A 26,780-nucleotide genomic window follows, 5' to 3' on the forward strand; every position below is an offset into this window, starting at 1 on the left:
GGTAAAGAAGGAAAGAAAAAGGGGAGGGGCAGAAAGGAGGGAGGGAGGGAGGGAAGGAGGGGAGGAAAAGGAAAAGAAGAAAGAGAGGGAGGGAGGGAGGGAGGGAGAGATGTGTAGATGTCCTGAAGGTTAGCCAAGATAGCCTCTCCCTGAGGGTCTCACACTGTAGCCACTGGCCACAGGAGACTGCTGAGCATTTCAATAAGGCAGATCCGTGGTAGGAGGTATAAAATTCACATCAGATTTCAGAGACTTAGTACAGTAAAAAGAGAGAGAGAAAGAGAGACCATTGAGTTGTCTGTGTGCCGCGCTAGACCCCAGGGCAGACCCCAGGGCGTGGCGCGGGCTAGGGACGCCACGCGCAGCCCCAGGATGTGTTTATGTCCACATGTTTATCTCACGTGTGGAAATGACATTATCTTAAATATATCGAGTTCAGTAAAATGTACTCCCCAAGTTAACTTTACCGGATCATTTTGGTTCTTTGGACGCGCCCCTTGCCTGACTGCAGGAAGTGAGGGTCTCCTCCTGACTCACATTACCTTGCTGGTGGGTGGTTCTGGTCCAGAGGGACAAGCTCCCAGCCCTTAGTCATGCGAGGTGCAGAGGTCAGTCACATGGCACTGATGGGGGTGGCTCTGGCCCCTGGCCTGGGGGACCCAGGTTCAAAGAGCAGCCCAGTGAGTGAGAACCAAGGGTCCCGGAGGCTGGGGCTCGGGGAGCGTGGCAGGGAGGACAAGCCCATCGCCCACTTCCTTCCCCCACCACTTCCCCTTTCCAAACCTGTTGACCCAGCAGATTCCCCAGGCCGCACGTTGGGCAATCCTCTGGCCTTCCAGCCCACTTCCTTCTCGGGCCGGGCTGGTCAACCCCAGGCAGATCCCACTCCCAGCCTCCGACTGTTTGCAGAAGACCATGGCAGGCCTGGATTGGGGGATGGATCTGCTTCCTGAATGGGGGAGGGAGCCTCGCTGGGTCCCACTTATTCCCCAGGTCAGGAGAGCTAGAAGGTGGCCAGGGCGGAGAGGGAATGAAGAGGAGCATGAACAGGTAGACAGGAAGTAAGGGAGCAGGGGGGGCAGGGTGGCACTCCGAAGGAAGGCAGAGAGGGGGCAGGATGGCCTCAGAGAGACAGGCTGGGCATCCAGGAGAAAGGGGCAGGGGCCAAGCAGGGACCAGGTGGCAGAGGATGGGGGGCTCAGACCAGACAGGCAGGACGTGGGAAGAACAGGAGGGTCAGGATGGATCTCAGGCCCAGGTGGCCAAGTGGACAACAGGGTTGTCCCCAAGATGAGGAAGCAAGAGAAGAAGAGGTTTGGAGGATGCTGAGGTCAGTTTTGGCGTAGGGAGTGGGAGGGGAGGTCAGATGTAGAAAGAGAGATGTCAATGGTAGGAGGTGAAGTCACAAGAACTAGTGAGAGGAGAAGTCATGAAGAGTGAGCTCAGCTGGGTGTGGTGGTGCACACCTGTGACCCCAGCTACTTGGGAGGCTGAGGCAAGAAGAGTGCAAGTTCGAGGCCAGCCTCCACAACCTAGTAAGACCCTGTCTCAAAATAAAACATATAAAGGGCTGGGGACAGGGGTGGGTGCTCAGTGGTAGAGTGCTTTGCCTCGCATGGGTGAGACCCTGAGTTCCATCCTCAATGCAACATACACAAAATACAAATAAATAAAAACAAAAAGAGTGAGGTCCAGAGAGCTGGTGTTGAAGGGCAGATGTGCAAGTCAGCTTTTGTCATATAACCATACCACTATGACAGAATACCCAAGAAAATCAACTTATAAGGAGGAAAGGCAGAGGTTTTGATCCATGCTTACTTGGCCTCATTGCTTTGGGCCTGTATTGAAGCAGCATGTCACACCCAGGAACATGAGGTAGAGCAGAATCTCCTGCCTATGGTGGTGAGTAAGCAAGGAGATAAGGGGGTTTAGGGTTCCCACAGCCTGTTCAAAGTCTCACTCCCATGACCCAATTTTTTTCCCCCAGGCCTCACTTCCTGAAGGTTCCACCACCTCCCAAGAGTATCATGCTCTGTCTGGCTCACAGTTTTGTGGGTTCTGATTGGTTGGCCCCAGTCCTCTGAGGTGAGGCAGCCTGTCATGGTGGAGCACACCCTGAAGCAAAGCCGCTCACCTCAGGCCAGGAGACAAGAAAGTGCAGAGGGGGCTAGGTCCCATGATTCCCTCCAAGGCCACGCCCCCAATGACCTAAAGGCCTCCCACTAGGCCCCACCTCCTAAAGTTCTCAGCACTGCACCCAGTGCCACCCTGGCCAAAGCCTTTAAGGGCCTCTGGGGAGCATTAGCAACCAAACCACAGGAGCAGAGAGAGAGACAGGGGAAATGAAGCTGGGAGGTAGAGGACACCAGCCAGATCAGCAGCCATCCAGTGAGGAGGAGGTAGAAGGGCCATTCAGGATTAGGAGGGACTTGGGGAGAAGGATCTGCACCCCCTCCCTAAAAGCTCAGGTATCCTCCAGCGGCCTGATCCCAAGAGGTGGGCATAAGTGAACACAAGTCTCAGAGCACATCTTGTCCCAGGTACACCAAGATTCACTATCAAGAAGGCACAAACACCACACGCAGTACTTGGAAGCCTGAGGTAGGAGGATCGCAAGTTTGAAGCCAGCATCAGAAATTTAGTGAGACCCTAAGCAATTTAGTGAGACCCTGTCTCAAAATTTAAAAATCCAAAAAGGGCTGGGATGTGGCTCAGTGGTTAAGTACCCTTGGGTTCAATCCCCAGTAACAACAATAACTAAAAACAATAATAATAACTGCACAAAGCCTTTGCTGGAAGCTCGACACAGGTGCTCCCTGTTGCACCAAGATGCTCAGACAGTGTCTTTAAGAGTCGTCCCCAAGGCAGCCATGAGGACGCTGTTGCAAGAGCATGCTACCCTGTCTGTCAGGATCAGGCCCGCGCTCAGCCAGCTCTGGCAGAGAGGGAGGGGACTCCACACATGTGCCCGTTGCTGGAGCAGCCACCAGCCCTGCAAGGCGACTGAGCACTTGAAAAGGGTGAGGCCCATTCAGACAGGCTCTGGGTGCCACGTACACAGACGGGTTCAAAGACTGAGTACCAAAGGAAAGAAAGGCAAAGAGAAAGGAAGAACGGAAGGAAGGGGAAGGAGGGAGGAACAGGTTCCTTCAATAATATTTTTACATTGATTACAATGACGTTGAAATACTAATACTTTGGATGAGTTGGATTAAGTAAGATATATGATTGCTTAGATTGCTGTCATTTTACATGTTAGGTTTCATATAGAGTAACACAGTATAAATGTATTGTAAATATATTAATACATACAGATCTCTGTACTTACAATAAGGTTCCATCTGTATGTAAGTTAAAAATATCTTAAGTTGGAAATGCATTTAACACACCTCACCTAGCCTCAGCCTAGTCTACCTAAGAGCACTCAGACCACTGGGTAGGCCACCTATGGAGAAAAGGAAGTTTATTTATTTTACTTTGTGTGTGTGTGTATGTGTGTGTGTGTGTGTGTGTGTGAGAGAGAGAGAGAGAGAGAGAGAGAGAGAGAGAGAGAGAGAGAGAGAGGAGGTGGGAGACACTGGGGATTGAGCCCAGGGGTGCTGTACCCCTGAGCCACATTCCAGCCCTTTGTGCTTTTTATTTTGAGACAAGAGTCCCACTAAGTTGCCGAGGCTGACCTCAAACTTGCCATCCTCCTGCCTCAGCCTCCTGAGTTGCTTGGATTACAGACGTGCACCACCATGCCCAGGCTGAAAAGGAGATTTATTTAGGCCACCATTTAGGAGGTTCAAGGGCATGACCTGCATGGGTTCTGGTGAGGGCTGGATTTTAATAATGGTGATGGAGACTGGCCATGGCAGGAACCTGAGTCGGAGCAAGTGTTCATATCTCCCGTAGGAAACAGGACTGCGTGAGGCCAACCCTCCCATGAGAACCACCCAGGAGTCTCCAAGAGCTTCCTTCAGAAGATCACCCCCCACACACCCCCGAACCTAAGGGCCTCCCGCTGAGCCCCACCTCCCAAGGATTCCCCAGGCTCCCAAGAGCACCACCCTGCAGATCAAGCCTTCAATCACAACAGACCCTTGGGGACACTCCAACCACCCAAACCATGGCACATCTATGACAATGACCATTGCATCACTTTTTAATGTGTCCCTGCTTTATGCAATCACACTTCTCACATTGCCTGTACTTCTTTGCTAGCTAATCCACGCCCACACACTATTGCCATATCCGTTCTTTATTTGATCACACAAGTCATGCAGGCTGCTTTCAAAAAGCTTGCAGGGTTAGACAGAGTAGGATTCTATTGAAAAGGGTTCTTGAAATGACAAGATGGCAGGCATGGAGGGTGGACTGGCTGTTGTCTGGAGTTAGGACAAGGCTGGGGATGGGGAGGTGGGTGGGCACAACCACTGAAGGGTTCCCAGTGGTGATGGGGATGTCCCTGGACCCTTGGCTGTGTCAAGCTCGACATTCCGATGTGAAGAACCACAGGCTCCCTCCCTCCTATTTCTTATAACATTGAATCTGCAATAAAAAGTCCACAGAAGGGGCTGGGGTTGTGGGTCAGGGGCACTTGCCTAGCATGAGTGAGGCACTGGGTTCGAATCTCAGCACCACATATACATATATGAGTAAAATAAAGGTCCATCAACACCTAAAAAACAGAAGTCAACAGAAAAAGAAAGTGTAGGGCTGGAGGTGTGGCTCAGTGGAGAACACCTGCCTAGTATACACAAGGCCTTGGGTTCCATGCCCAACACCCCCCCACATACACACACACACCAAAAAAAAAAAAAAAAAAAAAAAACCCAGCAGGTTTTAAAGCAAAAAAGTCACATTCTTCTATTACCCCACTTCCAGGAGATAACCACATGACATCTTTTCACTTACTACTTTTTTAAAGTGCTCCAATTATATAGCAGGTTAATTTAAAGCTTTTATTTAAGTGAACTCGCAAATTTCCAGCAGCTCAGGAGGCTGAGGCACGAGGATCTCAAGTTCCAGGCCAGCCTCAGCAACTCAGGGAGGCCCTAAGCCACTTAGCAAGATCCTGTGTCAAAATAAAAAAATAAAAAGGACTGGAGGTGGGGCTCAGTGGTAGAGTGTCCCTGGGTTCAATCCCTGGTTCAAAAAAAAAAAAAAAAAAAAAAGCAGAAAAATAATGGCTGTCGAGGAAGGGGGACCCTGGGGTGCGTAGTGGCCGAGGAAGCCCTCCCCCCTTACACCGCTTGGGTCTTCTGGGACGGGGTGTCCACGGTGGAGCGCGTGAAAGACTTGCTCTCCCGGCACTGGGATTCCTCGGTCAAGGCGTTGCGGAGAATGCTGGGGAGGGACCTGCGCAGGCGGCCCTGGAAGCCCCTGCCCGCCACCACATAAATGATGGGGTTGATACAGCAGTTAAGGTAGGCGACAGAGACGCACAGGGAGTCCAGCTTGCGCACCCGCAGGAAGACCCGCGAGGAACTGGGGTACAAAGCCATTATCATCCCTGTCACCTGGTAGGGCAGCCAGAAGATGAAGAAGCTGGCCACCACGGCCACCACCACCTTGAGCGTCTTGGTGGAGCGCGTGGCCTTGCGTCTCCACGTGCGGAATAGGAGGAAGGCGTAGCAGATATTGAGGGTGAAGAGTGGCCACAGAAAGCCCATCACCAGGCGCACGATGGCCACGGCCCTCTCCTTGCGCCGGCCGTCGCTCCCGTAGTCCACGCCACATATGGTCTTGTCTGGGAAATGCTCCACGCGCAGCGTGCGGTACAGAAAGGAGGGAATGGTCAGGAGCAGGGCCAAGCCCCAGGCCACGCCGCAGGCGATCCAGGCCAAGCCCGCCCCGCGGAAGTTCTGGCACCAGATGGGATTGAACACCAGCAAGAAGCGATCTGCGCTGATGGTGGCCAGGAGCAGGATGCTGGCGTACATGTTGAGCAGGATGAGGGACGGCAGGATCCGGCAGGCCGCCTCCCCGAAGTACCAGTTGCTTTGCTTTACGACAGATGCAAACAAGATGGGCAGTGCCAGGCAGGAGAGGAGGTCAGCCACTGCCAAGTTCAGAAACCAGATGGCGTTGATGGTTCGCTTGGCCTCGAATGCTGTCACCCAGACCACCAGGGCATTGCCCGGCACACCCACTAGGAAGACCGCCAAAAAGATGACCAAAGCTATTTTGTCCGTAGCTGGCAGGTTATAGGAAGTGTTGTCCACAGGTGTGTCGGGGTTCAGGGTGCCACCCGGGAAGTCGTAGGGGTAATCAAAGGTGCTGTTATCCATGAAGGCCTGTGGGGAATCGGGGAGGCAGAGAGGGTCTGAGTTGGCAGACCTGGGTTGGGAGGGCGTTGGCACAGTCCTGAGTTTCTGCCCACCTCCCACCTCTCCCAGCCTCTCTCCTCTTGGGCAGTGGGAATCTGAAGCCTGAGGGGGAGCTGGGACCTGTGCCACTTATTCTTCCATCCTGATGGTCAGCCCGCTCCCCTGCCACCTCCCCCTGAAGCCTGTGGACCGGGATTTCCTCATGACCCAGAAACCAGTTAAACCCTACCTAGCCTGACTGCTAAGCTAGAGCCACTGGCCATCCTGCTCAGTCAATGCTCCTGACAAGCGGCTTGTTAGAGAGTTTTAATATCCCTAAATACTCAGATGTTGTTATCGGATAGCTTTCCCCACGCGTGTCACCACCATAAGCCCTTTTCCTGGCTTCTGTCCACGGAGGTCCATGGCTGGTTCAGTGGTTCAATGCCCTTGGAGGGGCTTCCAGGAGAAGGCAGTGGTTTGGCAGTGCCTCACTTACCATGGGCACAAAATTTAGGGGGTACCCAAAAGATCCAGTCACCAAGATAAATGATATTTTACTTATTATTATTATCATTATTATTAATTTTGTGGTTCTGAGGATCAAACCCAGGACCTCGTGTATGCCAGGCAAATACTTTACCACTGAGCCACATCTCCAGCCCAAGATAAATCATCTTTTAATGCAATATTTTATTCATTTATTTACTGGTACTGGAGATTTAACCCAGAAGTGCTTTATCGCTGAACCACATCCCCAGCCCCACCTCCTTTTTAAAATTTTTATTTATTTATTTATTTATTTATTTTGAGACAGGGTCTCACCAAGTTGCTTAGGATCTCGCTTAGTTGCTGAGGCTGGTTTTCAACTTGCGATCCTCCTGCCTCAGCCTCCAAAGCCAGTGGGATTACAGTTGTACCCACTGCTCCTGGCCAAACATTGAATTTCTGACATTAGTTACTGCCGTGCTCATGGAGGTGAATGTCCTCCGTCATGAGAAATGACACTGAAATTTTGCAGCATAAAAGGGCAGGATGCCTGCACCTTACTCAAAAAAATAAAAATAAGAAAGACACCAGATGAGAGAAAGAGAGAAGGGATGTCTGGATGGTTGGATGATGAACAGATAGAAAGACGGATGGAAAGATTGGATGGAAGATAGATGATGGAATGGGTGACGGATGCAGAGATAGATAACGGGTAGGTAAGTTTGGAAAATCCGGGTAAAAATTACGAGACTTCTTGCACTGTTCTTGTAATTTTTCTATAACTTTGAAAATATTTCTAAAGAGAAAGTTAAAATGTTTAAAATATTTCCTTTGGTAAATATCCCCTGCTCTAGGCACACACAGCGCCCTGCTTCCAATTCGCTACTGTGAGACACGCCCCCTCCTGGGGGGCGTTGCCAGGTTTCCACAGGGTTTCGAAGCGCTCAGCAGCAGCCCACCCCCACGCTCTCTCCCAGGAGGTTCTGCACGGTAGCAAGTTGTCAGACATTTTGCATGTCCCTTTGGATGTGACACATGAAGCTAACCCTGCTTCTGCTGACTTCACAAGCTCTCAGCAAACCTTGGCTGCGGAATGAGTCAGACCCCGAAAGTAAGGCTTCCCGATCCTGGCTCCCCAGTTGCGCCATCATCCTCTCCTCAGCTGACAAAACTCCTTTCCTGCATGATGTCACTCTGTCCTTTCTTTTTGCTGACCTCATGAGGACAGAACACTCTGATTTCCAGAATCTTCTCCATGCCAACAGCTCACAAAGTTTTGGTCATGGCAGTATCCCTCACAAAGTTTGGAAATAACTGAAGTGCTCAGCAAGGGGGGATGGGCTGAGTTAATTGGGCAGCAAGTAGGGGACTGGTTAAATAAATGGTGGCATATCTGGGCAAAAGAACTCACAAAAAGAATGAGGAAGTTGTTGAGGTAAAGATGTGAAAGTATTTCCAAGAAAAAGCTCAGTGGGCAAAACATATTGCCTACAACACTGGAAACGCGCTAGTGTGTGTGTGTGTACTTATGTGTACGCAGGCTAGCTCTGGAAACGTGCCACAGTGTTTACCCCTGGGGATGGAGGGGGCTGGGGGAACAGAAATTAGAAGGCACTTATTCACTATATATACTTTTGTTCTTGGATATAGAACTATGCAGTGCATTGCTGATTCCAAAACCTGAATATCATACAAGACACATTTGACCTTTCACATGCACAGGCATGGTTCTGCACCCGTGGATCCAACCAAACACAGATCGAAAATATTTGAAAAAAATAATCATGTCGGTACTGAAAACTACAGACGTTTTTCTTGTCATTATTCCCTAAACAACTATGTACACGGCATTTAGATGGTATAGGTATCATAAGTCATCTAGAAGTGATTTAAAGTATGAGGAGCCTGGTAGGCAGTGCACACCTGTAATCCCAACAGATTTGGAGTCCAAGGCAGGAAGATCAAAAGTTCAAAGCCAGCCTCAGCAACTTAGTGAGGCCCTGTCTCAAAATAACAAAAAGGGTTGGGGTGTGGTTTAGTGGCTAAGCATCCCTGGGTTCAATCTCTAATATAAATAAATAGCATAGAGGGAAGAATGTGCACAGGTTAAATGTACAAAAACGGAGCCATTGCATACAAAAGACTTGTGCGTCCTTGGACTTGGGTACCTCTGGAGTCCCGGAACCAATTTTCTGTGGATGCTGAAGGAGTGGGTATCCCAGAACCCATGATTCTACAATTCAAGGAGTCTAAGATAAAGATCCTGGGCGCATTCCTTCTTTAGGTAAATATTCACTGGCCGGAGGACGTACCAGACATACTGTATTCACTGGCCAGGGGACATAGCAGGCATACCTGGCCTCTGCCCTTCGAGAGGTTCCTGTCAACAGGGAGGGAGCGTCAAGTGCTGCGATTAGAATCGTGGCTCTCCCTGAGCCCAGGCTGGAGTCTGGCTTGGAAAAAGACTGCTGCTGTCCAGCAGAACTCTCCCTGGTTGCAGAGGTCGGCCTGCCATCTGGGAGCCTCAAGATGGCAGTGCCCGAGCACACGTGGCCACTGAGCACTTGAAATGAGGCCACTTCTCTGGGGAATTAAACTTTTAATTGTATGTCATTTTAATTAACTTTAGATGGCTCCATGGGGCTAGTGGCTACCACAGGGGACCGTGCCAGGCACTGTGGAGGTGCTTCCCAGGCATTGGCCCGTTAATTACCTAATCACAGTGTCTAAGGGCCGGGATGGAGCTCAGTGGTAGAGCAGCAGCCCTGGGCTCCTCCCCAGCAGTAAAACAGTATCTATAGCCGGGCGCCATGGTGCACGGGGATAATCCCAGCAACTCGGGAGGCTGAGGCAGGAGGATAGTGAGTTCAAAGCCAGCCTCAGCAATTTAGCAAAGCCCTAGGCAACTCAGTGAGACCCTTCTCTAAATAAAATATAGAAAAGGGCTGGGGATGTGGCTCAGTTGTTAGCACCCCCAGGTTAATCCCCAGTACCAAAAAAAAAAACAAAAAACCCAAACCAGTATCTATGTTGCAGCAACACAGAGGGCAGGGCACTGTTATTGCTTCTGAGCTCACGCGCTCATTTTGACAAGAGCTCTCCTCTGTTGCATGGAGAAAGAGATTGAGAGCAGACACTGGGAAGAATAGGAGAGTGGAACGGCCCAGGTGAGGCAGGGGACCGTGGTGGCTTAGACCACAGGGTTGGCAGTAAGGAGCCGTGAGTTCTCAGAGGAGAACAGGGCGAAGGAGAAGACACTGTACTTACAAGAACAGCAGTGATATTGCAACCTCTGTCCTAAGCCCTTTTCACGTATCATCTCATTTAATCCACATGACAACTCTTGTTGTTCGCTGTTGTAAAACCCACTTTACAGATGAGAAAAGTGAGCTTCAAAGAGAGGTTAGGGGAAAGCTTTCTAACTGCTCAGTCAGCAAGAACAGAGACGGGAGGCGACTCCCTGGAGTCACACTCTAGAACCCTCTCTTGGAGTGGACACCAAAGAAAGAACTGCATTCTAGGTAGAGGGACCCAAGGCAAGAAGGAGGGCATGTGCTACCCACCAGGAAATGAAAGAAGGTAAAAGAAGGTTGGAAAGGGCCAGATGTCATGTTAATGAACTTGGATTTTATCCTGGGGTAATGGGGAGCCATGCGTGGTCTCGGAGCTGGGGCACTACATTAGAGTTTAGGGTTAGAACAATCCCTCCAGCCGCTCTGAGGAGGTTAGGCCAGAGGCAGGAGGATCAGAGAGGAGCAGGGGCAGGGATTCAGGCCAGTGAGGCTAGGGGCCTGCAGGAGGCTGATGGCGGAGGCAAGGACAAAACCAAAACGTGGGATCACAGAGAAGAGACTTGTCCACAGCTGAGCAGCTGACTCTTGGGACCAGCGGCTGGTCCTCTCCTCCCCTTCCCCTTCCTCACTGCACTTGGGTTTCCCTGTCCTTCCAACAGGGAAAGTCCTACCGCCTGTCCCCCTGTGAAAGCAGGTCAGCAGACCCAGGGATTTGAACCCAGATATAGATAGATAGAAAGATAGATAGATAGATAGATAGATAGATAGATAGATAGATAGATAGATAGATAGACAGACAGATGGATAGATAGATATAGATAAAGATATATGGCAGAGGATGTGGTTCAGCAGTTAAGCACCTCTGGGTTCAAATCCCTGATATCAAAAAAGAAAAAAATACCAGAAATGACCTAAATTTTCATTGATAGGGAATGAAATTTCCTGCTGGAATATTATTTGACTGATAAAAAGGGGGTCTCAGCTGGGAATCTGGTACCTTCCTTACAGGTTAAAATGAAATGTGGAATGTAAAGTGCTTAGCATGACCCCTGGCATGCAGTTAGTGCTCAATTAAAGCTGGTTAATCATATATGTTAGCTGGATGTGATGGCACGCGCTTGTAATACCAGCGACTCAGGAGGCTGAGGCAGGAGGATCACAAATACAGCCATCCGTGAGACTCTCAGCAGTTTAGCAAGACCCTGTCTCAAAATAAATAAATAAATAAATAAAAAGAACAAGGGATATACCTCAGCGATAAAGCACCACTAGGTTCAATCCCCAGTGCCATAAATAAATAAATAGATACCAGATACTATTCATGAAAAAAACAAGATATGAAATAATGTATAAAACATATGGCTATTTGCAAGGGGAGGAAGGGGAGGCATATTGTATGGGGCCAGGGGAGCGGCAGCCGCTGGTTGGTGGCATTCTGAGGTCCTGTCTGCTCAAGTGGCCCTGAAGGATGGGATGAGGTGAGGCAACGTGGAGCCCCTTCCTGCCCCAGCAGCAGCCTTCCTTCCGTTTCCTCCCGTGGGTGAGGCAAGGCCTAGGCCTCGGCAGCTGCAGGGCTGCTGGCACAGTGCCCGGATGCAGGTAGAGCAGGGGGACCCCAGGTCAGCTGGAGGACGGGCTCCTCCTGAGACTCACAACGTCCGTCGGGCAGCCTGGGTCAGCCGCCAATCACGGAAGGACCAGGAATGCTGGTCCTGCCTGGGCGCCCGCTCTCCCATCTCTACGATTCACAGCATCTGTGACACCTGAATCTTGACCACTCTTCCAAACCGGCTCTTTCCAGCCTGCCAGCCTTGACCTTGCCGTGATCCTGGCCTAGCGGACCTTTTCTGGATTTCTCCACCTGTGGAACCTTTTCCCCCTTCGCTGGGGATTGAACCCAGGCCTCCCTCATGCCCTGCAGGTGCTCCACCGCTGAGCCACATCCCAGCCCTTTTTTATTGGTTCATGGAGAGCCAGGGCCTCCCTAAATTGTGGAGGCTGGCTTTGAACTCGCCGTCCTCCTGCCTCAGCCTCCCAGGCAGCTGGGATCCCGTGCGCTGTGCCACCACACCTGGCTGCTCTGTGGAATTCTTAATCATCTTATGAGGCCCAGCTTGAGGTTTTCCTGCGCTGGGCAAACTTTTATCTGTGAAGTGGCCGCTGCCCACATCACACCATGACCATCTTATTCCTTAGCCACATCCCATTCCTAGAGCGTGAGAGCCTGGAAGGGGGAGAAGAGGGGACTTTGAGGACGGGGGTGGGGAGGTTGTGGCAAGAGGAGAGCAAGGGGCCCACTCACCATCTCCTGTGCTCCAGGGCGCTGTGGTGGCTGAGGTCCCTCCTGCCCGTCTGGGCTGCGGTTTTTAAAGCCCCAAGGGACCAAGCAGCTAGCGAGGAGGAAATGACCGTCCTTCCTCCCAGGGGCTCCCATTGGCCTGTGCACTGGGCACCCTGCCTGGGGCTCCCTCCGTGGGCACACACCCACGCACCCTCACACCCTCTCCCCGGTAGGGGAGAGAGCCCGGGGCTTGGAAAACTGAGGGAGTTCCTGGCCCCAAGAAGAGAGAAAGCCAGCTGAAATGACCACGCCCCATGCCCCACGCCCCCTCACCCCGAGTGTCTGGGGAAAAGCTCTGGGGTCCCGTTGGCTTAACAAGGCCCCTGGAAGTCAGGGATTGTGACTCCCCCGCCCCCTCGCACAGGTTGCTTTGAGGTCCAGAAAGGGCGCACGGGTATGTAGAGGTGGCCCAGCACTTGGGTACATTGTGCTGGAGAATCGTCTCCGCAGGGTTTCCAAGTTGGGTGCAGTAGCCCACAAGCTGCAGCCGCAGGAGCTCCACATCTCGTCACGCCTCCCCTCCCTCCTCCTCTCCCTCCCTCCCTCTCTCTTTCTTTCTCCCTTTTCCTCTTTTATTCTAGGTTCCCCAAGAGATGCAAGAGCCCGGGAAGGACCCTCTTTTATCGATCCCTGACTTCAGAGGCTCCACTTGGGATTTTTCAACTTTAAGCTAATGGGGAAGTGACACTCATTCGAATTTTGGACTCCGATCTCTTCCCAAACTGGAGACATATGGTTCTATGCTCTGAGGATGGCAGGCACCCGCAGCTCTCACAGGCCCCACGGTCACAGGGGCCACCACCAACTCTCTCCGTTGTCCCCGGTGTCCCGTGTTGTTCAGCTCTGATGTTCGGCAGGTTGAGTGGATTCAATGCATTTGGGACTCGGGAGATTTTCAGTTAACGATGGGCTTGTGTCAGGGGGCATCCATGTTACATTTATGTGGCTACTATAACAAACTGCCACGAAACAGGTAGCTTAAAGCAACAGAAATCTATCCTCCCACAATTCGCAGGGCCAGATGTCACTAGGGCCAGGTGTAGGGGTGCAACACCTGTAATCCCAAGGACTCAGGAGGCTGAGGCAGGCGGATCTCAAGTTTGAGGCCAATCTGAGCAACTTAGCAAAACTGTCTCAAAATAAAATAAAAAGGTCTGGGATGTGGCTCTGTGGCACAGTGCTCCTGGGTTCACTCCCCTGACCCCCAAACTGCCGTCAGGACCATGTTCACTCCAGTCTCCGGGGAGAAGTGCTCCTGGCCTCTTCTAACTCCTGACAGGTGCCTGGCCTGTGGCCGCCTCTCTCCTATCCTGTCTCTGTGTCCTCTTCACCTCCTCCTCTACAGGGTGCCTGACATATCCCTCAGAGGAGGACTCCTGTGACCACACAAAGCCCACCTAGATAAAGCAGGACAGTGTCCCCATCTCAAGATCCTCAACTTAACCCTGACGGCAAAGCGCCTTTTACCACATCAGAGCCGCTGTTCCCGGATGCTGGGGTTAGGATGTGGGCCTGGCTGGGAGCCTTCTTCAAACTCCCAAGTGAGTGTGGTTTTGCTGATACAGAAACAGGCTCATTCCCCCGGGCTGTTCCGCAACTTTATAGTATATCACCCACATCTTTCCCCACAGTATTTCTCCTACAGAAACCTTCAATCTTTAAAAATCAAGTTTTCTAAGCTGGGCACAGTGTCACCTGATTGTAATCCCAGCTGCTCAGGAGGCTGAGGCAGGAGGATCACTTGATCCCAAAATTTTGAGGCCAACCTGTGCCATATAGCAAGACCCTGTCTCCAAAAAAAAAAAAAAAAGAAAGAAAGAAAGACAGAAATCAAGATTTCTTTCCATTGCAAAGGTAATGTCTTTGCATTTGCTCTTTGCACATTCTCAAACAATCTTTTTTTTTTAATATTTATTTTTTAGTTCTCGGCGGACACAACATCTTTGTTGGTATGTGGTGCTGAGGATCGAACCCGGGCCGCACGCATGCCAGGTGAGCACGCTACCGCTTGAGCCACATCCCCAGCCCTCAAGTAATCTTTTGTTTTTTTCTTTCTGCTATCACTGGGCCCCCAGTCTCCCTGCTGCATTTCTGAATTCCCAGTTTGGAGGGGAGGCACCTACACATTCTCAGGTGTGGCTTTTGTGCTTGATGTTCAGCTACAGTACCTGGCAAGGATTTTGAAGAGGGATTTGTGGGGATTCTGGGTTTTGTAGTAATGCAGTGTTATTCTGACCCAGACCTGGAGGGGGCGACAGAGAGGAGAGACTTAGGAAGCCAGGACATATCCACTTGACCTACATTTTCTGGGCCCTGGACCTTTGAAAAGGCTTTTGTTTTGCTATCGGAGATTGAACCCACGGTTGCTTAACCACTGAGCCTCATCACCAGCCCATTTTATTTTTTTAACTTAGAGACGGGGTCTCACTGAGTTGCTTAGGGCCTCACTCAGTTGCTGAGGCTGGCTTTGAACTTGGGATCCTCCTGCCTCAGCCTGCCCAGCCACTGGAATTACAGGCTTGTGCCACTGTGCCCAGCTGGCATCATGGTTTTTATAAATACATTTTTAGAACACCACGTTTGTCTTGCCAGCCTCAGTCCTTTGTTAGTGAAAACTTTTTGTTCAATCACTTCCCTGTTGATAGAATTTTGGGTGGTTTCCATGTTTTGTATATACCAGGCCCTCCAGTGTCAGCATTCATACTTATTGCGGATGATTCTCTAGAACTGAAATTGCAGTGTGTGTGCACGGTTCTCTGTGTGTCCGCTTCATAAGAATCCCCTGGATTCTTCAAAATCCAGACCTGCACTGCCCAATACAGCAGGCTTCGGCCCCGTGGCCCCTGAGCCCTTAGCCCTTGAAAACAACAGTCTGAATTGTGATGGCTGTGACTATAACACACACGGGGTTTCAAGAGACAGGACTGTAAAAGATTCAATAATTTTTATACTGATTACATGTTAATATTTTGGATAAACTGAGTTAAGCAAAATCTATTATTAATTCATATATGATGGTATGATATAAATAATATCATGACAGTGCCTATAATATATTGTTTCACTACTATCATTGCTATAAATATGACATTAGCCAGGCTCAGTAGCTTGGGAGGCTGAGGCAGGAGGTTCGGAGTTCAAAGCCAGCCTCAGCAATCTAGGGAGGTCCTTGGCAACGCAGTGAGACCCAATCTCTAAATAAAATATCAAAAGGGCTGGGGATGTGGCTCAGGGGTGAAGCACCCCTGACTTGTATTTATATAAATGTCACTGTTGTCACTTCATCTGTTCCTTTGTATACTTTTTAACATGGCCACTAAACATTTTTAAATAACACAGGAAGGGGCTGGGGTTGTGGCTCAGAGGTAGAGCGCCTGCCTACCGTGCGCGAGGCACTAGGTTCCATCCTTAGCACCACATGAAAATAAAATAAAGACATTGTGTCCACCTGTAAGTAAAAAATAACTATTTAAAAAAATAACACAGGAGGCTAGCATTTAGGACTTTAACTTTTTTTTTTTCTTCTTTTTTGGTCCTGGGGATTGAACTCGGGGCACTCCACCACTGAGTCACAGCCCAGGCCCGTTTTTGTATTTTATTTAGAGACAGGTTCTCACTGAGTTGCTTAGTGCCTCCCTTTCCGGGTTTCTGTTCTTTGGGGTTGCTGTGACGGCTCCTCTGACCTTAAGAGTCCACAGGAAGAGAGAGAGAGAGAGAGAGAGAGAGAGAGAGAGAGAGAGGGAGCACGCGCTGACCCCTTTTACTGAGGAGAAGCTATTCAAATGAGGCCCGGGGTCAGGTTTCAGGGGCTGAGTCTGTCTTCATGATGTCCACTGTCAGCAGGTTGACTGACACCTGGGTGGGCCACACCCAAGGGCACAGTAAGAGAAGGGGACACACACAAGGCACATCCATGGAAGATTCTACCCTAAACAGGGCAAGGGGTTATATTACAAAGGAACAGGTGAGCATAACTTCACCCATGGGGCTGTAGCAAGACACACCCTGGAGCCCAAGAAGGGTGGGGAAAGCTCTGCCACATTTCTGAGACTGAGCACCTCAGCACCCAGCCGGGGAGTGTGACTCAGTCACGTGCAAGGTTGGTTTCCCACACTCCGTAAGTTGCTGAGGCTGGCTTTGAACTTGCGATCCTCCTGCCTCCGCTTCCTTACAGGCAGGCACCCCGTGCCCGGCAGCCCTGCTGGAGATCCAGCCTCAGCCCCCCAGGAGCCTCTGCATGGAATAGGAAGAGGTGGCCCTTCCAGCCACTCAGACACATACCAGGACTCCACGTGATTTCATGGACAGCCACTCCCTTAAGTAGGGCCTGTGACAGCTGTGGGTGCTGCCACCCCTCCCTTAAGTTCAGTTCTCCCTCACAGACCATCCCATGTATGTACAACCTACGGCTGTCCTTTGGGGTCAAAGATAACTGGGTTCTCCCCAATTCCCAACAGGAAAGGAAAGGATTGTGGGGAGCGGAGGCCAATCCATTCAAGGGTGAGCCTCAGAGTGGCGCACATGACTTTCTGCTCGCAGCCCACCGGCTGGGACACAGTCACTTGGCCACACCTAGCTGCAAGGGAGGCTGGGAAACCCAATCTGGGCAGCCGCTGAGTGTGGTGTGCACACCTGTAATCCCAGCTATTCTGGAGGCTGAGACATGAGGATCACACATCCAAAGCCAGCTTCAGCAGTGGCAAGGTACTGAACACTCAGTGAGACCCTGTCTCTAAATAAAATACAAAATAGGGCTGGGGATGGGGCTCAGGGTTGAGTGCCTCTGAGTTCAAGCCCTAGTACCCACCCACCCACCCCCCCAAAAAAAAAGACTAAAAACACAAAACAAAAGCTCAGTTTCCGGCAGGATGGAGATGTCACTCAGGGTTAGAGCACCTGTCTAATGTGCGTGAGGAATTGGGTTCCATCCAGCTCTGCCAAAGAAGAAAGAGCTATTCCAGTGGACAAATGAGAGCGTATATACTGAGAACAATTAAAATTCTGCTGCAAACAGCAACAGAAAGGTCACTGCTCATTTAAATAACACAATTGTGTTTATTAAGACTTAAGAAATCTAGCAAAGGAAAACACATGACAGCTAGATGTGGGTGCATGCCCATGATCCTAGCAACTCAAGAGGCCGAGGTAGGAGGATGGCGAGTTTGAGGCCGGGACTGTGACTGTAACTCAGTAGTAGAGCATTTGCCTCCTATGTGAGAAGCTCCAAGTTCGACCCCCAGTACTGCAAAAACAAACAAGATTGAGGCCAGTCTCAGCAAGTTAGGGAGACCCTGTCTCAATTTTAAAAACTGAGAGTGGCTATGCCTGTAATCCCAGCTGCTCCGGAGGCTGAGGCAGGAGGATCTGGAGTTCAAAGCCAGCCTCAGCAAAAAGCGAGGCGCTAAGCAACTTCTGGGTATGGAAACATTTTTCCCTCTCTCTGAGTGTTGGTTACACGGGATGCTGGGGGTGAGAATTGTCCAAGTGCGTCCTTCTGGTCCCTGAGCCCTTCAGTCTGGGTTTAGAGCGTGTGTGATTTTAAAAGCTGAAGAGTTCAAAATGGACAGAACAGAAGAGGACGAGGAGCCCGCATCTTGATCCCTGACTCCTGATCCCGGGCACCCGCGCCCCCTTGGAAGGGAAGAAGCTGGACGCAGATGGACAGCATGCCTTTATTTTATTTATTTATTTATTTATATGCGGTGCTGAGAATCAAACCCATGCCTCACCCATGCCAGGCAAGCGCTGCACCCCTGAGCCCCAGCCCCAGCCCCAACTCTTTTGGTTTCTGCTGGTGAGTGGATCCAGGCGTTTCAACAACCACCACTGCCAATAAGACACAGTCAGTCGCAGAACCACCACTGCCAATAAGACACGGAACAGACGTCACCCGGGAAATTCTCTCGGGCCACTCCTTTTAGTTAACCTCTCTCCCACCCCCTCAACCGCCCCCCACAGCTCTGGCAACCAGTTCTTCTCTGTGTCGCTGCAGCTTTGCCTTTTCCAGAGCATCATTTGAGTGGAGTTATATAATATGTAGTGTTTTTTTTTTTTCCCAGTACTGAGGCTGAAATAGAGGGGTGATCTACCACTGAGGTACATCCCCAGCCCCTTTTTAAATTTTTATTTTGGGACAGGTCTCCCTAGGTGGCCGAGGCTGGCCTTGAACCTGGGATCCTTGTGCCTCGGCCTCCTGAGCTGCTGGGATGGCACTACTCACCACCACCCCCAGCTGGAGCCTTTTGACTTAGCCTCTTTCACTCAGTGTGACACCCTTAAAATCCCCCCCTGTTGCCAGGAGAGGTGCTGCCTACCTGTGGTCCAAGCTTCCTAGAGTTTGGACCTGGAGTGAACCCCAAGGTCATGTGTTAAAGTCTTGGTCTGCAACCTCAGTGCTCTCAGAAAGGGGTGGAGAGTTTAAGGGTAGGGCCTCCCTGGAGAAGTTAGGTCACTGGGAAGAAGCTCTTCAAGGAGATATGGACACCCTAACTCCTTCCTCCGTCTCTTGCTTCCCAGCCACTGTGGGGTGAAAGGCATCCCGCACCATGCACCCCCACCACGAGGCCACAGGCCCAAGAAGCAGGGCCAAGCGACCTTGGACGGAAACCAAAAGCCGAAACAAACCTTCCCTTCTTATGAATTGGTTATCTTGGGTATTTGTCACAGTAACAGAAAACTGACTGACACACAGCTACTGGGGGTCTGAGGCAGGAGGATCATATGAGCACAGAGGCCCAAGATCAGCCAGGGCAACACAGCAATGCCCCATCGCAAACATCCTACCTAAAGTACTGTTCCCTTGTACAGAGGTATCACAGTTTATTTATTCATTCACCATCGAAGGACATTTGAATTGTTTCCACATTTGGGGCAGTTATGAAAAAACCCTCCGTAAACATTCTTTTTTTTTTTTAATATTTATTTATTTATTTTAGTATTTGGCGGACACAACATCTTTGTTGGTATGTGGTGCTGAGGATCGAACCCAGGCCGCATGCATGCCAGGCGAGCGCGCTACCGCTTGAGCCACATTTAACATTCTTAAAGCTGGGCTCAGTGGTGCATGCCAGTAATTCCAGCAACTTGGGAGCCTGAGGCAGGAGGATCTCATGTTTGAGGCCAGCCTCAGCAACTTAGCAAGACCCTGTCTCAAAATAAAAACCCAAAAAGGTTAGGGATGTAGTTCAGAGATAGAGCACTGAGTCCAATTCCCAGTACTGCAGAAAGAAAGAAATGAGGGCAGGGAGAGAGGAAGGGAGGGGGGAGAGAGAGAGAGAGAGAGAGAGAGAGAGAGAGAGAGAGAGAGAGAGAGAGAGAGAGAGGGAGGGAGGGAGGGAGGGAGGGAGGGAGAGAGGGAGAGAAAGGAAAGAGAGAAATATTATTGTAAGGGGTTTTCTATGACACTGTATTTATTCTTATTGGCCAAACGATCTATAAAAAGCATGTTTAACTCTAAAGAATGGGCTGCAGCTGGATGTGGTGACACGTATCTGTAATCCCCACTACTCAGGAACCTGAGGCAGGAGGATCACAGGCTCAGGGCTGGGGCAACAGGGCAGAACCCCTATCTCAATAAATAAATAAATAAACAAACAAACCGAGTACATTAGTTTCCTCTGGCAGCTGGAACAAATGACCACAAACTGGGTGGCTTGTGACAACTCAAAATTATGCTCTCCCAGTTCTGGAAGACAGGAGTCTAAACCAGGTGTCCGGAGAGCTGAGCTGCAGGGCAGGGCCTTCCTTTGCCCCCCCCTGGGGGCTTGTGGCTGGAGAGAGAGGCTGGAGAGAGAGTCTCTCCAGTCACTGCCTCCGTCTCCACACGGACCATGTGTCGCTCTGTCTCTTACACAAACACTTGTCACTGGGTTTAGGGCCCACCACCAGGATAATTTAGGATGTCATCTTAAAATACATACCTTAATTATATCCACCAAGACCCATCCCCTGCTTCTTCGCTCTCTGGTCTAGGGATTAAACCCAGAGGTGTTTTACCACGGAGGCATGTCCCTAGTCCTTTTTATTTTTATTACTATTATTATTATTTTTTTTTTAGATAGGGCCTCACTAAGTTGTTTAGGGCCTCACTCAATTGCTGGGACTGACCTCCAACTTGCAATCCTCCTGCCTCAGCCTCCCAAATTGCTGGGATGACAGGGTGCGTCACTGTGTCCAGTCCCGATTTTTCAAAGAAGTTATTTTTACAGATTCCAGGTGGACATGTATGTGGGGGCCACCATTCCACCTAGTACACTGACAAACTAGGCTACAAAGTGGCATTCGACCCGAAGAGCCTCTGTTTTGAAGATCCTAATCAGAACTGGGGGGGGGGACCAAGGGAAACAGGCTCGGGTGGGCACTGTGACATCTTCTTAAACCTATGTTCAAGTTTAAGGACATAACCCCTTACTACCCAAAGTGTGGTTCCCGGGTCTAAGCATCTGCATCTCCTGAGCATGACAGAAACTCAGCAGCTCAGGCCCCATGTAGCCTGCTGAATGAGACCCTGAATCTGCCAAGCATGGTGGTGCACGCCTGTAATCCCAGTGGCTCAGGAGGCTGAGGCAGGAGGATCACAAGTTCAAGGCCAGCCTTAGCTACTTGGTGGGACCCTAAGCAACTTAGTGAGACCCTGTCTCTAAATAAGGGCTGGGGGTGTGACTCAGTGGTTAAGCACCCCCTGGGTTCAATCCCTAATACAAAAAAAAAAAAAAAAAAAAGAATGTGGATCTTAGCAAGGATGATCTGGTGATCCTGGTCACCTTAAAAGCAAAGTAAGCTGAACCTTCTCAGGGAGAAGGCTCCTCACCTGTTCTCACCAAGCAGATGGCGCCCCCCTGTGGAGCCGAAATAGGCAGAGAGTTTTCCTTAGAACTAACCCATTTATCTGATTCTCTCACCTTTAAACTGCTTAACATTCCCCCAAAAGAAAATGAAATGAGGGCTTGAGGTGGGGGGAGCAAGCAAACAAATGTGAAAAATCAAAATAGAACAAGATCTATAAAGACCAGCAGCTTCACTTGGCTCTGCCCAAAAGCAGATTATCAGACAATGAGCTGGGAGTGGCAATTTATTTGGGAGGTGATCCCAGGAAGCAAGAGTGAAGTAGGGAACAGAGAGAAAGAAGAAAAGCCAGTAAAGGGCATGGCAATCGGTGAGTGACAACTGGGGCAATTGAGGCTCCATCCTGAAGGATGGGTGACGGAGAAGAATACACCTCAGAATCTTCCCGTTGAAGGATGAGGAGGCCAGGGTGTTGATGCAATGACTTCCACCTTCCTCTGGACAATGGTTGCCCCTAGGGGATGTGTATTAGTCTGTTTCTATTGCTATAACAAAATACCTGAGGCTTGGCACTTTATAAAGTAAATAGGTTTAATCTGGGTGTGGTAGTGCATGCCTGTAATCCTAGCTGCTCAGGAGGCATGAAGCAGGAAGATCACAAGTTCAAGGTCAACCTGTGCAATTTAGCGAGCCTCTGTCTCAAAATGAAAGAGTCAGTGGTAGAGCACCCTGGGTTTAATCTCCAGTACTGCAAACTAAATAAAGAAAAAATAAATAAATGCATACATGAGTAGTCCACGATGGGTTGGCCCCATGGGTTCAGCTTCTGGTGAGGGCTCCTGTGGTCGCATCTCAAAATGGCAGCAATGTCACGGTGGGAACACACTTGAGAAAAAGACGTCACCTGGCAAGACAGGAAGCCAGGGCCATTCAAGGGCCAAGTTTGCCTGAATAATAGGAACTAATCCTGGTCCCTTAAGAACTATATTAATTCCTTCCAAACACAGCACACCCAATAACCCAACCACCTTCCACCCCAGTTCCCTCCTCTTTTTTTTTTTTTTTTTTTTTGGTGGGGGAAGGGGGATACCAGGGATTGAAGACAAGAGCACTTAACCACTGAGCCACATCCGCAGTCCTTTTTATTTCCTACTTTGAGACAGGGGCTCCATCAGTTGTTGAAAGCCTCTGCTAAATTGCTGAGCCTGGCCTTGAACTTTCGATCCTCCTGCCTCAGCCTCCTGCTTAGTCCTGCTTAGGCCCCACCTCACAACTCCCCTCCATCACCAACCTGAGGACCAAGTTCCCAGCACAAGGACTTCTAGGAGCCACAGTCACACCGTTGCTCAACCACAGCTGGATGTCCAACCCACCCACGCTTCTGAGGTGGGAGCCAAGGAAGGTGCCAGAGAAAAGTATGAGGGGGGCCGTGGGTGCTGAGGAAACCCCAAACCATGGGGCAGGTGAACACAAGTAGGCAAAAGGGCGGGGGGGGGCACCAACAGTGTCCACTGCAAGGGACGGTTCTGGACAACGTTGTTAGGGGGGAGTACTCGGGAATGAACTCAGGGGACTGGACCACTGAGCCCCGTCCCCAGCCCTATTTTGTATTTTAATTAGAGACAGGGTCTCCCTGAGTTGCCTCACACCTCACTTGTGCTGAGGCTGGCTTTGGACTCTCGGTCCTCCTGCCTCAGCCTCCCGAGCTGCTAGGATGACAAGCGGTGCCATCAGGCCCAGCCTGGACAATTTTTTTTAATCAGAAAATTATCTCTTCTTGGGGCTGGGGCTAGGGCACAGCAGTAGCGCACTTGCCTGGCAGGTGTGAGGCACTGGGTTTGATTCTCAGCACCGCCTATCAATAAAGAAAATAAAGGTCGTTCAGCAACTAAAATATGTATATAGAAAGAATGAAAGAAAATACTTTTCTTCTCTTGTCAGAAGCAGTGGTCCTCTCTCTGCTCACAGGTGGACACCAGCATTGCCACTTCACCCCTGAGTCAATGCTCAGAAGAATCACAGAAAACGGTCTGGCTTCAGGAGCCCTGAAATGGCTCCTTTTTCTGAAGCACAGAATGATCGGCAGACTCGGGAGGCTCAGATGGGCTGGGGAGAAACTACCGAGAGCTAACAGGGCGCGTAGAACAAGAATAATGAATATCTGCAGAGAATTGAGGGGGACATGGGCGACTTGAAGCAAGAAGAGGAAGTTAAGAAGTCGACCTAATTGGGGATGAGGGATGTGAAGCACGTGATCATTGAACTAAAGGACTCCGTCGGCCTGCCTTATAGACCCAGGTAAAGCAGAGAGGAGCGCGGAGAAGATCCTCGCCCTGTAGGCATCCGCGAGGGTCAAGAGAGGACTGGAGATTGCCTGCCCACGATGCACAAGGTCAGGCTCAGTCTCCATTCCTGGGGGAAAAGGTGGGGGAAGGGGAAAGACAGAGATGGAGACTGTCCAGGAAAAACTGTGATACAGTCATCCCTTGGGATCCACAGGGGACTGGATCCAGGACCACCCTGGATACCAAAACTTGAGGAGGCTCAGGTCCCTGGTATGAAGTGGTGTCATATTTGTATACAACCTCCACACGTCCTCCCATTTATTGATGAGCTGAGTTTTGGTACTGAGGATTTCACCTAGGGGCGCTTAACCTCTGAGCCACATCCCCAGCCCTTGTTATCTTATTTTTGAGACACGGCCTCACTAAGTAACTTAGGGCCACACGAAGTTGCTGAGGCTGACCTAGAACTTGAGATCCTCCTGCCTCAGCCTCCCAAGTTGCTGGGATGACAGGTGTGCACCGCCCCACCCAGCTTCCTCCTGCATTCTCTAAATCTTCTCTAGTTATGTACAATGCAAAGCAGGTGCCATGTCAACAGTTAAACTGGTTCATGACAAAGAAAAAGGTCTGTACATGTTCAGGACGTGAACAGACAGGATTTTCAAAATATGTTCAACCCTCATGTGGTTGAAACCACAGATGCAGAAATTGCAGATGTACAAGACGACCATCCATGCGAAACAGAGTGAATGTTCGTGAGCACCAAAGACACGCACAGAAGGCCCGCGACGCAGTCTGTCCTTCCCAGACTGTTTTGCAACAACCAAGAACTGGAAGTTGAAGCTGGGCTTGTGGCTCAGTGGCCGAGAGCTTGCCTAGTATGTGTGAGGCACTGGTTCAATCCTCAGCACCACGTAAAAATAAGTAAAGGTATTGTGTCCATCTAAAAAAATAAAAATAAATAACTGGAAGTTGTCTGGATATCCATGAACAATAGAACGAATGAGTGAACGCATCGCACAACAGAATGTCACCCTACCCAATGAATGCTCTGCCCTGTGGACAAGGCCTGGCTAAACCTCACAAACATGTCAAGAAACAGAAACCAGCTACCCAGACGGTGCCTTCCTGTGCAACTCTGGGAAGGAACAAAACAGGCCAAAATAATCAATATGTTGGAAGCCAGGACGGTGGTAAAACCCAGAGACGTAAGTAAAATCCAGAGACGTGAAGTGACTTACCCACGCCTGGCCACGCCGTTTCTTCCTCTGAGCTTGGATTACCCACTTGTGTTCAGCAAGGGGAAAGGGCACCAAGTCGTACGTGGGAAGTCCACAGCCTTCCATGTGCAGTTCGGTTAATATTTACACCCCAACCACTTAGTATTGAACTTTCCTCACCCTCAGAGGCTCTAAATGGCTTAGGATGAAAATTTTTCGGGTTGTGGAACCAGACAGCTCTCTTGGCGGGGAGTGAGGGTTCCATCAGGCATGTGAGCTCATTTAGCATAACTGGTGCCGTTCTGTGCAGCCCAGTGTGGCAGCCATGAGCCACATGCAGCTGCTGAGCGCTCAAGATGTGGCTCTCGCCAGCCCCCTGAGCTGTGACACACTGGATTTCAAACACTTAGTCCAAAAATTTTTCAAGATACCTCCTTCATGTCCTTGTACTGATGACGTATTTAAACAACACTTTAGCCAGGCCCAGAGACACACATGGGTAGTCCTAGTGACTCTGGAGACTAAGGCAGGAGGGTCGCAAGTTCAAGGCCAGCCTCAGCAACTCAGCAAGACCCTGCCTCAAAATAAAAACTAAAAAGGGCTGGGGATGTGGCTCAGGGGCAGAGCGCCCCTGGGTTCAATTCCCAGTGTCACAAAAGAAAAAAAAGATATTTTTCAATATAGTGGATAAATTAAAATTAAATTATTGTTAAAATTAGTTTTAACCTCTTATGGGTTTAATGCAGCCATGAGAATCTTTAATTATATAGGTAGACTGCATTTTACTTCTGTTGGTGCTATTCCAGAATGTTCCTCCATGATTAAGAACCACGATTAAGTGGTTGCCAATTTTTTCTGTTTCTGAATTATAAAGTTGCACTCAATTTATGTGTTTTTTAGTGGAATGAAGCTTCATTTCGTTTCTCGGTGGTGAAGTTTATATGACTCCAACTATAATCATTCAGTCCTCTCTGGGGAGAGGCAGTTATAATCAAAGATGTCAGTCATGCCAGACACTAAAATAACAAAGAAGTGTCTCATTAGGAGACATATGAGCATGTGGACATATGTGTGGGCCATTTTCTCTCCAAAGAAAAATGTTTTGTTCTAAAAAAGGAAGTCTTAAAGTACCCACATTGAGTCATCTTATATTTTTTTAAATGTCAAACTTGATCAAATGTTAGATAACAAAAAAGACTGGATTTATCACACTGAGTGCCAATTTTTTTTTTCTTCAGAAACTGAAAAATAGAAGTAAAACGATTTTTTTTAAAAAAATGTAAAAGTAGAGTTTCTGGGGCAAGAACAACGCCTGCCTCGGCTCCACCTGGGAGCTGTGCAGCGTCGACCGAATGATCTCACCCCCTCGGACTCACTGTCGCGCCCCTAAAATGAAGACCCCGGGGCTGGTCATCAGATTCCATGACATCTTCAGGGTTAGGTCTGAGGTGTCCCCCAAAAGCTGACGTGTGAGAGAACGCAGGGCTGTGCAGAGGTGAAGTGACTGGCTGGAGAGAGCTGTGGCCGCCTGCGTGGATTAATCCACTGATATGGATCCACCAGTGATGACTGTGGGCAGACAGAGTGTGAACAGAGGAAAAGGTCCCTGGGGCATGATTTAGGGGACTAGAGGAACCAGGTCCCTGGGGCATGACTTAGGGGACTAGAGGAACCAGGTCCCTGGGGCATGACTTAGGGGACTAGAGGAACCAGGTCCCTGGGGCATGACTTAGGGGACTAGAGGAACCAGGTCCCTGGGGCATGACTTAGGGGACTAGAGGAACCAGGTCCCTGGGGCATGACTTTGGGGACTAGAGGAACCAGGTCTCTGGGGCGTGACCTTGGGGTTTGTGTTTTGTCCCTGGTGAGCACAGCTCCCCTCTCTTCCTGGCTGCTGGGCCCTGAGCTCCTTCCTCCATGGGGCCCTTCCCCCATGATGCTCTGCTTCACCTGGGGCCCAGCACCCTGGAGTCAGTCAGCCGTGAATGGAAACTCAGAAACCATGAGCCAGAGTCCACTTTTCCTCCTCCAGAATTGTTCTTCTCGGGTCTTTTGATCATAGCGACACAGAGTCG

General features: G+C 50.0%; 1 protein-coding gene across 3 annotated transcripts; it reads right to left on the reverse strand.

Annotated features, from left to right (window-relative positions):
• Window positions 1-4,227: 4,227 nt before the first annotated feature.
• Window positions 4,228-25,304, reverse strand: C5ar1 (complement C5a receptor 1). Of its 3 annotated transcripts, XM_078031793.1 has the most exons (3): window positions 24,727-24,830; window positions 21,987-22,104; window positions 4,228-6,281 (listed from the first exon to the last, which is right to left on the reverse strand). In XM_078031793.1, the coding sequence occupies exon 3, from the start codon at window positions 6,273-6,275 to the stop codon at window positions 5,229-5,231; it is 1,047 nt and encodes a 348-aa protein (XP_077887919.1). In that variant the 5' UTR covers window positions 6,276-6,281; window positions 21,987-22,104; window positions 24,727-24,830; the 3' UTR covers window positions 4,228-5,228. The 3 variants fall into 3 exon arrangements, with proteins under 3 accessions (XP_077887919.1, XP_077887918.1, XP_005336635.1); XM_078031792.1 differs by lacking the exon at window positions 21,987-22,104 and having other exon boundaries at window positions 24,727-25,304; XM_005336578.5 differs by lacking the exons at window positions 21,987-22,104; window positions 24,727-24,830 and adding an exon at window positions 12,378-12,494.
• Between the last annotated feature and the right edge of the window lie 1,476 nt (window positions 25,305-26,780).

This window comes from Ictidomys tridecemlineatus, chromosome 15 (genome assembly GCF_052094955.1).
Source record: "Ictidomys tridecemlineatus isolate mIctTri1 chromosome 15, mIctTri1.hap1, whole genome shotgun sequence".
Lineage (NCBI taxonomy): Eukaryota > Metazoa > Chordata > Mammalia > Rodentia > Sciuridae > Ictidomys > Ictidomys tridecemlineatus.